Raw genomic sequence first — 11,378 nt, forward strand, 5'->3', positions numbered from 1 at the left:
ATGGCTTTTTATTTTTTATTTTATTTTTTATTTTTTTTTTCTCGTACCAATGTGATTTTATTTCATTTTTTTCGTGGTTATGAATGCCAAGGACAGCATCCCCGAACCGAAAACTTGGTCCTCACAAGATATAAGGATTCCCCCGATAACAAAAAAATTAAACCGTACTGTCAGAAAAAAAAACAGAAATATGTGGCATAGGCTTCTGAGTTATGATGTGTTTCAACTGTATGAAGGAACATTCTAGAATCTACCTAGAAACATTGGGAAAACAATTGGCCTGGTGCTACTGGGGTTGTTCTGCCTCAAAGGGGGATAGAGGGTGCGTGATAGGGTGCTTAAGACTCACAACAGCCACATAATCACTTGCACAGAGTTAACCAAAATTCAATACAGATAATATAAAAGAGTAGAACAATGTCAACAGTTATTCAATGCCTGGAAAGCAAGCTGTAAGCTAAGAACAAATAACTCGGCAGGAACAATAGTAAACATGTTTACAAGACTTGGGAGATGAAAAAACTTCATCATTCATAGATGATGTCTTGTACACACGTACATTAGTTACCAGCACATTAGGGAACAACCACAAAACAAAGTAAGACTAAATCCAAGCTGCTTAGCTTTCCACCATTCTCTTGAGTATCAAACCCAGCCCACCTTTGGCCACTTGTAGGGGTGTTTTTTCTTCTTTATTCTCAATGTAAATGCTTGCTCCTTGGGACACCAGCAATTTTGCTTCTTCCACTCTCTCTTCATCACAGGCTAAGTGTCCTTGGCTGCTGCCCGGTGCATTGCTGTGGCCTCATAATGGTCCTTAGCATCTGGATTAGCTCCGCCTTCCAGTAACATGACAGCAATCTCATGCCTGTTTTTGGAAGCTGCATAATGTAGGGGAGTACAGCCATTTTGATTGACAGCATTCACTTGAGCACCTTTTCCCAGAAGGGCTTTGACAATCTCATCTCGGCCAGCAGAAGCAGCAATATGAAGAGGAGACCAACCTGCATCATCTTTATCATTCACTGGCACTCCAAGTTGCAGCAAGAATTCAACAATTTCTGTATGTCCAGCTGAGCATGCCCAATGCAAAGCTGTTCTGCTGTCCTGGTCAGTCCTAGTGGCCAGGGACTTATCCGCCAGGATCCTCTCCTTTAACTCCTCCAGCTTCCCGCTGTAGGCCAGGTTGCAGATCATTAGGTTAGACACACACCCCTCCATTTCGCTTTCCCAGGATCTCGGTCTTTAATGGCTTTTTAATGTTCTTTTAATTCCTTTGTGAGGCTTCCCTGGTGGCTGAGTGGTAAAGAATCTGCCTGCCAATGCTGGAGACCTAGATTCAATCCCTGGTCCAGAAGATTCCCTGGAAAAGGAAATGGCAACCCATTCCAGTATTCTTGCCTGGAGAATCCCGTGGACAGAGTATACCACATGTTCTTTGTCCACTCCTCTGTTGATGGACATGTAGGTTGCTTCCAGGTCTTGGCTGCTGTAAATAGTGCTGCAGTGATACATGGGGTGCATGTATCCTTTCAGATCTCTCTTTTGAAAAAAGAGGTCCTAGAATGAGTAAGTGAAAGAAGAGGGAGACCCTTGGTGTTCTGCTCCAGAACAGCTCACAGCCTGCAGTCTGAGCTACTGGAAGCAGCAAAAAGTTCAGAGGATCTTTCTCCTACTCAGCTGTGCATCCCTCCAGGGCTACAGTGGTTATAGGACCTCTGCACACCTGGTACACAACTGCAATGGAGAGCAAGAGGAAAGAGATTTGTAAGCCGCTCCACACACCCTGATCTGATAACTTTAGTTCCTAAACTCACAAAACAATATGCATCTTCTCATTTGAACTGTTCTGTTTGGCAAAGACTTCAGGGATTATTGTCCTTACCCATGATAATGGCTTCATTGGTACCAGGTTTTAATTTATGTAGAATTTATGCATACATTATATCAGGGTTTCCAATTGCCTGATCATAAGAGTCCCCTGGGGACTGCTCTGAAAATGCCAATTCCTAGTCCCTTATAATTTGAAAACTGGCAGCTGGTAAGTATATTTGATCCTCAGAAGTGTTTTATTTGGTTGGAGTTTTGAAAAAATAAATTGAATTTATATGCTCTTGAGTGTGTGTGTGTTAATCAGTCATGTCTGATGACTGACTAAGCTCAGTCTCTGTTCATGGAATCCTCTAGGCAAAAATACTGAAGTGGGTAGTCATTCCCTTCTCCAGGGGATCTTCCCTACCCAGGGATCAAACCTGGGTCTCCTGCATTGCAGGCAGATTCTTACTGTCTGAGCCACCAGGGAAGCCCTTAGATCCAAATTGTCTACCTATGCCGATTCTGGTATTTTTAATTTCTGACTCTGCGTAAAGGAATGTTGGATTTAGAAAGGTTGTAAGACGCTGTCCAGCCCTGAGTTCTTCCTGTTCTGCTCTGGGTACTGCAAGGGTACAAACCTTTCTGCCAGGCTCCCACTGAGAGAATCAAATGCAAAACTTGCATGAAATTTTTAAGGCAACTTCACGTTTGATTTGATTAATCCTACCCACACACCTCATCATCTTGTGTCACTGATGAAGGAACCAGGCCTTTTAAAGGGCCCCTTCTGGTTTCCAGCTTCTTCCTTCACAGGGCTGTGGCCTGGGAGTGAAGCCAGTTCCACCCTGGCCTGTGTTTAGCATCATTGCTGGCTGTTTGCATCAGTATTGAGATGATTAGCAAAGTCTCCTTCAACAAAATCATGACCTCAGCTCACAGTTGGCACCATTCCCTTCTCCTGGAATCTTGAAAGCTCATTTTTATAGTAAACTCAAACTGGGACATAGCTTTTTCCCATAGTTTCTGAGGATAAAACAGAAGGAAAAATACTGAGAAGGCATAGGGATGGCTTGAGGTTAAATTAAAGCAAAAACTTAACTCTGAAAGACCCTCCCAATAACTGTAAGTGCTGGAGGCATTTTATTTACTTATTTAATCATTTGTTTAAGCATGTAACAAATACCAGGCCCTGTGCTGGCCTCAATTTTGTCAAGTGACTAAGACATGATCCATGAATAGCAGAAGATGGAGGAAGCCTGGAAAAGACAGCCTTCAATAACAAGAATGTGTCCACTGCAATAAACGTTGTAGCAGAAACCTGAACAAAGAGGCACAGCCTGTAAAAACATCACCAAGGATGTCTTGACACTTACTAGAAAAGCAACAGAGTGTGGTGGGAAAAGTACTTGCTCTGTTATCAAATAGACCTGGAGTCAGACACCAGCCTTGCCACATCTTAGCTACATAAACCTCCTGCTGCTGTTTTCACACCTGCAAAATGGTCTGAATGATCCTTATCTCATCAAGCGAGAGATACAGATTAAATCAGGGTTTTTGTGGAAAATGCCTAGCACAGCACTTGGCTCAGATGAGATGCTCAGTGTATGCTGGTGTACACTGCGATATGGCCTTCCAAGTTCTTTCATTCAAGGGAAGTCTTAGCCTGTGTGGGAAACACAAACGTTCCAGTTACTGCATATATATCTTCCTCCATTGTAAATCAATAAATTGGTATTTTTTGTCTAAATGCAACAATCTTTATAAATTGAGGTAGCCTTTTAGAGCCAACTTGATTCTGAATATACTGACAAAACAGAACCTCTCTGGGCAGGAAATCAGGATCTTTCTATAGTTCATTTCTGGCTTCAGTAAGAATTAAGACATTCATCCACAGATATGAGGTGTTTTAAGAGCCTTTTCCATCAATATACTTCGTTTATTAAATAATATAAATCCCCAATAACCACCTAACTAGAAATTATATTTCCCAGAATGCTTTGTATATTGTCATTATCATGTGACTAAATTTTGGCCAATGAGATGGGAGTAAAATGCTTTCTGGGTTGTGCCTTCTAGAAATGTAAATGTGCCTCCCTGGACTTTTTTCTGTGTGCATTGACTGGAGCAACCACCTTGGCTTCAAGGATTGAAGCCACATGTTAAAGATGGCAGAGACAAACCCTGGACTGATTTAGTGAATCATTTATCTGGACCATCATTTGAGAAGGAAAGGAAACTCAGACTTTGCTTAACCCTGTATTTTGAGATATCTTTGTTGAAGCAGCTTAGTCTGTATCCTAACCAATACCTGAGAGTTTACTGAGATTGAATGAAATAATCTATGGATGCAACTAGCTTAGAATTCAGGATATAGCAGTCATTCAATAAATTGATGTTAAGTTTTAATTTTAAAAATTTGACCATTCAGTAACGTTTGTTGCATGACAAAAGTATATAGATTAGGTGGTAAGAATGAAGCAGAATTCAGAAAAGGATAGAATACGGTCTCTTCCTGGGAACTCATATTATATTGGGGCACTTGAATCATTTATTCCTTCTCCTAATCCCTTTGCTTCCCAGGTGGCCCTAGTGGTAAAGAACCTGCCTGCCAGTGCAAGAGGCGTAAGAGACACGGGGTCCATCCCTGGGTCGGGAAGATCCCCTGGAGAGGGGCATGGCAACCCACTGCAGAATTCTTGTCTGGAGAATCCCATGGACAGAGGAGCCAGGCGGAGCTACAGTTCACAGGGTCACAAAGAGTCGGACATGACTGAGGCGACTTAGCACGCACAATCCCTTTGCAAGAATAGCATCACCAGCATTACTAGTGGAAGTCCAGCCATTTTTGCACATGGCAAAAACAGTGGGGGCTTCCAAGGCTCTCAGATACTGTCTCCTACTCCCTTAAGTTTGAGGTTCCCTCTCCCCAGAAGAGCCACACCCCAAGCCTGGGTCCCACTGTTTCAAAGTAACACATTGCTATTTTAACATGAATTTCTTTGTGGCATATTATCAAATTGTTTTGGCACAACTTCAGAGAGATAGTGTTTAAACTTTGCCTGCCATTATGCCTTGTAGAAGACTAGTCTATCAAGCTGCTGGGGAGTATGATACATTAAAAATAGATGGATTTTATTTGGGCTGGGAGGGAAGTGAGAAGAGGGCTAGTTCTAGAAGAGTATTCAGAAATGTCAGGGGTAAAGGTGATTGGCAGAAGTGCCAAAAAGCACAAGCAGAGATATTCAATTAGGGAAAGTCTGAAGAACTAGAACAAAGCTGGATCACTCAGAGCAAGAGAGTCAGTTGTGTTCTCTGATCAGAAAGATGAGCGCATCCCCAGTCCTCCAGTTCTTAGGAAGACACACAGCAGTGAAAGCTTCACCCTGATTGGGGTGGGAACCTTATTGGGTCTAAGATTCTGGTACATTAGTATCACCTAGGGAGCTCTTCAAAAGTCTGATGCCCAAGTTGTACCTCCCTCAATTAAGTTCTGGGGGTGAGAGTCAGGCATCAAAATCCCCCAAAACTCGCAATGTGATACTCATGTGTGGCAAAGGATAAGAACCTCTGTGTCAGATTCAAGTTCTCATTCCTTCCCAGGCCTCTCTTAAAAGATCTGGAGACTGGCTACTGGCTCACCCGATTTCCAGGTGTGAGTAAAGAGCCCAGTTCAATCCCAGCAGTTTCATAGAGTTAACTGAGAAACTAGATGACTCAAAGGTGAATTACCATCTCTCAGCAGAAGCGGACTTCTGACCAGGTTGCTGCAAGCAGTTGTGTAGGTTGTACACAGCACAAGGATGCTTGGCAAAGGGCAGGGAGGGACTGAAACTCCAGCTTAAACTCTGCTCACCAAGCTGTTGCCCTGGCCTTGGACTTGATACCGCTAGAAGGGGAAAAGGTGCCTGTTTTTAAGGCTCACAAAGTAGCTGAAGGGCTAATAGTGTCTATGTTTCAGGCCTGCCTGAGGTAGAGGCACAGGGATATCCAAGAACCTTCTGTGTTGGGATTACCTGCAATTTTACTAGAACACAAGTTCCTGGACCTTTATCCCAAATCTAATGAATCAGATATTTGAACAGGGCTGAGAAATCTGTTTTTTAAACAATATCCTGAGTGGATTCCATCAAGCTGAAGTTGGTGACCACAGGTGAGTGTATGGCATGGTCTTTCAATAAAAATAAATTGAGTACCTTCTACATGCCAGGTCTGTGCCACCTTTCAAGGATACAAGAGCAAGTAAGATCCTGTCTCCTTTCAAGCATCCTGATTCAGTGGGAGACACAGACAAAAGTGTGGGTCCCAGGGGGAGCCCAAGCTATGAGTTCTGCTGGGGCTCATGTGGATCCGGCACATTCAGAGAACCAGCCAGCAGACTCAGAAATCTCTACAAGAGGAAGCTCCTCCCAGGAGAAGAGTCATCCCAGGGACATAGGAGCCAGGCACCACCAGCCTGTCCCACTAACAAAGGTGCCACTGTCTGAAAGGAAGAGTGATTTGCAGACCACTCAGTGTCTGATGTGTGTTTGCTTATGGGCCAAAGCCCTGCTACCAAACCCCTGTTGATGCTCTGTGGATAATATATAACCACATTCAAGTTCCATGGAAAACTGGGGGGCCAGTGTATTAAAATGGGAAGAGCTGTTTTCTTATAACCAATATAAACTATTTGGGCAGAAGGAAAATGACTGTGGAACCCTACTGGTTGAACATACCCACAAAGGGGGAGGCATTCTTTGCTGCTTGCCAGAACAACATTTCACAGCTTTGGGACCTCCTGTGCCCCTCCTCAGCTGCAGGACGGAGCCTGTGGTGCCTGGTAGACACAGCTGTGCGCAGGGGAGGGGGCACTGTGTAGCTGAGAAACACTGGGCAGCAGAGGAAGGAGGACCTACACCAACCAGGTGATGACTGGGTACTCACTGTGAACACATGTGAGCCCCACCCCCACCCAGGGAATTCCCACTGATTCTTGGGCGTGTTTGGGGTGGGGCAGGAATGAGGATCCATATTAATGGCACTAGTGAGTGAGAAAGGGCAGGTGGAAGGAGCCCCCAAATCATGGGTAACAGATACAGAAGATGGGGCTTTCCTTCATTATCACCCCTTTTGCAAAAGGAACTTAATGCCCAGTCAGAGTGACTTCTCATTTGTAGCCCAGACCAAGCACTCCGGGATCCCTGAGGCTGAAAGCTCTAGCACATCCTGGCCCCTGCCCGCCTTCCCACCCTTATCTCCTGTCACCCTGACCCTAGGTCTCTGCTCCAACCACGTGGAGCTTCTCTCAGTTTACCTTAAGCCACCAAGACTTTCTTGAGCTTCAGGTGCTTGAAATGCTAATTTGGCACCCCCCATCTCCCACTACAGGCCAGTTCCTACACACCTGTCAGCCAAAATGTCACTCACTCAGATGGACCTTTCTGGAGTCACCAGCTCAGGGTCTAGGACATGAAATGCAGTCCATAAACTCAGCAGGGAAAAAAAAAAAAAAAAGGCGCTTGCTCCTTGGAAGAAAAGCTATGACAAACCTAGACAGTGTATTAAAAAGCAGAGACATCACTTTTCCAACAAAGGTCTCTATAGTCAAAGCTAGGGTTTTTCCAGTAGTCATGTACAGGTGTAAGAGTTGGACCATAAAGAAGGCTGAGGGCCAAAAAATTGATGCTTTCAAATTGTAATGCTGGATAAGGCTCCTGAGAGTCCCTTGGGATAGCAAGAGATCAAATCAGTCAGTCCTAAAGACAACAGAGGATGGGAATGGCTGGATGGCATCACTGACTCGATGGATGTGAGTCTGAGTGAGCTCTGAGAGTTGGTGATGGACAGGGAGGCCTGGCGTGCTGCGATTCATGGGGTCCAAAGAGTTGGACACAACTGAGCGACTGAACTGAACTGAAAGGAAGTCAACCATGAATGTTCATTGGAAGGGCTGATGCTAAAGCTGAAGCTCCAATACTTTGGCCACCTGATGTGAAGAGCTGACTTGTTGGAAAAGACCCTGATAGAACATAGAAGGCAGGAGGAAAAGGGGGCCACAGAGGATGAGATGGTTGGATAGCATCACCAACTCAATGGACATGAATTTGAGTAGACTCCAGGAGACAGTGAAGGACAGGGAAGCCTGGTGCGCTGCAGTCCGTGGGGTCACCAAGAATCGGACCTGACTTAGAGACCGAATGACGACATAAACTCAGATGTGGAAAAAGTATAGCTCTTTGGGTGGCTGGAAACTGAATCTCAGTTTCAGTTTGCTCTTTTCTTGTAACTTGGATTTGGATCAAAATTCCACACTGTCATCTGGTCACCAGTTGTCTGTTTCCCCAGGAATCGATCTACCAAGATCATCCTCAGTCAGAAGCTCTCTAAGCTGCCTCTATGCCAAGTTCACTGCTGCAAGGCCCAAACTGGAGCATGGGGGTCTTTGCTGGGTTTGGCATGGTTTGGTGTGCCTACAATTAACACCCCTGACACACACCCATTTTCTTCCTTTCTCCTCTTGCTTTCATTCTAGAGGAATCATTTTCTAGTTCCCAGAGAAGTTACTCTCATCTCAAATCGTCTTCAGCTCAAAGGTTGCTAACTTCTTCCCCAATACTTTTTATTATTCTCATAGATACAGAAGGAAAGAATAAGAAAAAGTGATCATCCTTGTAAATGCCACAGAATTAAAAGATTGTTGATGTTTTGCCGTCATTATATCCTGAACTCTAAGTACTCCAGACTATGTTTTCTAAAAACAAAGTCACTTGTCTTCATAACCACAACTCCATCACACCCAACAAAATTATCAATATTTCCACAAAATCATCTAATATCTACTTTGTATTCAAATTATTCCCAAATATTTCATTCCAATAATTTTCATGCTTAAAAACAAAAACCAGAGTCGGAGTCACACATTCTTAACCTTATACTATTCTAGAATATCGTTTTAATCTAGCAAACTTTCTCTGCCTTTTTATATTGTGGCTGTCGTTGTTTTTTGAAATTGACTTGTTTGAAGGTTTTATGTCAGTTAACCTGAAAGACTAAGGCTTTTGTAAACCAAAGCCAAAGAACTCTGCTCCAAAGTTTCCCTAAGACAAGTGTAGCCAACTGTCATGGTTTACTCAGGACTGAGGGTTTTCTCTGACCCCAGAACTTTTCTGCCCAAATCAAGAACGCTCTGGGCAAACCAGGATGAGCTGATCACCCTAGAGGCAAGGAGGCACAGACTTGGATATTTACTTTAATGGTTATAAGGTTCAAGCTAAATCTCTAAAAATAATAATAATCCAGGGACTTCCCTGGTGGTTCAGCGGTTAAGATTTAAGACTGTGCTTCTAATGCAGGGGGTAGTTTCGATCCCTGGGGAAATGAAGATCTCGCATGCTGTGTGGCACAACCAAATAAAATAAAGGCTCAGAGGGTAAAGCATCTGCCTGTGATGCAGAAGACCCAGGTTCGATCCCTGGGTCGGGAAGATCCCCTGGAGAAGGAAATGGCAACCCACTCCAGTATTCTTGCCTGGAGAATCCCATGGACAGAGGAGCCTGGTGGCCTACAGTCCATGGGGTCGCAAAGAGTCGGACATGACTGAGCGACTACACCTACCTACCTACTCTTAAAAAACAATAATCAAATATTATGCAGCCACACTTGATTGATAAATGGTTTGATAAGCATCCTATGCTTATGCTTTTGCAAAACTCATCATGTTTTTGACTCTGCTTCATGTCTGATTTTTCGATGGACAGTAAACTCCCTGAAGGCAGGGACATGCAAGTCTTTCTCACTACTCTAACCTCACTGTATTCTCATAGTTCAGGTAAATAGCAAGTTTTATTAACTGTTTGTTGAAAGAAGGAATAAGTTAATGATGTCAATACTTCACAATTAAATATAGAAAGCAGAATTCAGCATATATTTTCTGAATGCCCAGCAAAGACAGTTTTAACCAGTATTTAAGACTGCAGCCCTGGTTGGTCGATTATGTTGCCTGCATGGAGATCTGGAAAAGCATCCCATGCAATCATCCTAGTCTTCCAGGTAAGATTCTGGACATTTAAATAATCTTCAACATCAGATGCAGATCTTAGCCTCTAAGACCTCAGAGGCTTCAGGCAGTGAGGGTACAGATAAAAATAGGGGGTATTAGGGAATCTGGAAACACTTAACCCAATGCTAAGCAGCACTGGCCCATGTACGAGGGTCCTAAGGAGATCAGTAACACTGCAAGAAAATTAAACTAAATCAAGTAGAAATTAAAATAGTTCTACTCAGTCCTTGTCCCTTTCTCCAGAGTTGAACGCCTCGGGGCCATTAAATGATTGGTCTCTGATTGGCCAAGAAGGAGGGGATAGGGTTAGGAGGGCAGTTGAAATGTGGTATAATTCTGGACCTGGTCTGAGCTTCAGATGGACTCAAAGTCATTTCTGGCCTTTGGGAAAATCTGGGTTGAAGATTTGGTGACAGACCTGAAGTAGCACTGGGTCAGCTGGAGGCTGATCTGAAGTAGAATCTTGAAGGCACAGCGCCCTGGACCGGCAAGTCCAAATGAGAGATACCACATCTCAATGTATGCTCTCTCACTCCTTTCTCCGTTTCCAGAGGAACATCCGGGTGGGACCCAGGCTAAGTCATAAAGGGATGAATTAGTGGCAAGAATTGAGGGGCCCTATGAAGTATCAATTAAAGACTGATAGACAAGAGTACTTGAAAGAGAACTTCCTAACTGTGAAGGAATTATGAAATGCATGATGAGATTGGTTTTTTAAGCATCAACGGAGTACTTTTCATGTGTCCGTCACACTAAAGTGGGGGACAGAAGTACTAAGACACCAAAGTACAGTAAAGAAGACAAAGGGAATGACCATTTAAGAGCAAATACTGTTTGCTGTGCAAATGACCTTACTGAATCCTTGTAGAAATTCCAATGAAGCCTTTTTCAGGGAAACAGGTTTAGAAAAGTGGCTTTTTCTAAAGGTCATATGGCTGGGATGCGACAGACGTGAAGAGTTATGCTATCTGACTTCAAATCTACACTTTTCCCATTATACTACCCTGCTTTCTTTTGGAGAAGCAATGGGACTAAGGTCTAAACAGCCTTAGAAATGGGGAAATTATTAAATCTGGGTGAAGAGGATCATCATGGCTGCCATGCTATTCGAAGGGTACTGGAAAGACTTTTATCTCCCCAATTTTCTCTACTACACTCAGCACACTGCCTGAAATTCTGGCATGCATTGCTTTGAGATGAATATTGGGGTCATGGTGCTCAGAGTCATTCGGAATGGACTAGTCTGATCCAGAGGGCGAGGGCGAGGTGCTCTGTATTCCTCCTGTCACCTCTATTCTGATATGTTCCAGATGCTCCAGCAGCGCCGTTTCCCAATATTAGCTGTGAACTCGGAGCACTGTTTCCTCTTCTCTTTGGTGAGATTGTCCTTTGCCCTTGAGGGAGGGGGAGGGGTGCAAATAGCCTGGAGGGTGGCCAGATTATTCCATTTTGCAATCTCCAGCCACAGCTGCTAAAGAAAACTTATATTGTGTTTTCGTTCAGTGGGGAAAACATGTTTTGTTTT

The 11,378-nt window shown here is 43.8% G+C and overlaps 1 protein-coding gene across 1 annotated transcript; it reads right to left on the reverse strand.

Moving 5' to 3' along the window:
• Positions 1-50: 50 nt before the first annotated feature.
• Positions 51-1,236, reverse strand: LOC138444309 (26S proteasome non-ATPase regulatory subunit 10). Its single transcript, XM_069597675.2, is given in 2 exon segments — positions 51-774; positions 777-1,236. Coding segments are annotated over 2 exon segments (600 nt in total). The 5' UTR covers positions 1,222-1,236; the 3' UTR covers positions 51-619.
• Positions 1,237-11,378: the final 10,142 nt, after the last annotated feature.

The sequence above is a fragment of the Ovis canadensis genome, chromosome 7, assembly GCF_042477335.2.
Source record: "Ovis canadensis isolate MfBH-ARS-UI-01 breed Bighorn chromosome 7, ARS-UI_OviCan_v2, whole genome shotgun sequence".
NCBI classification, from domain to species: Eukaryota; Metazoa; Chordata; class Mammalia; order Artiodactyla; family Bovidae; genus Ovis; species Ovis canadensis.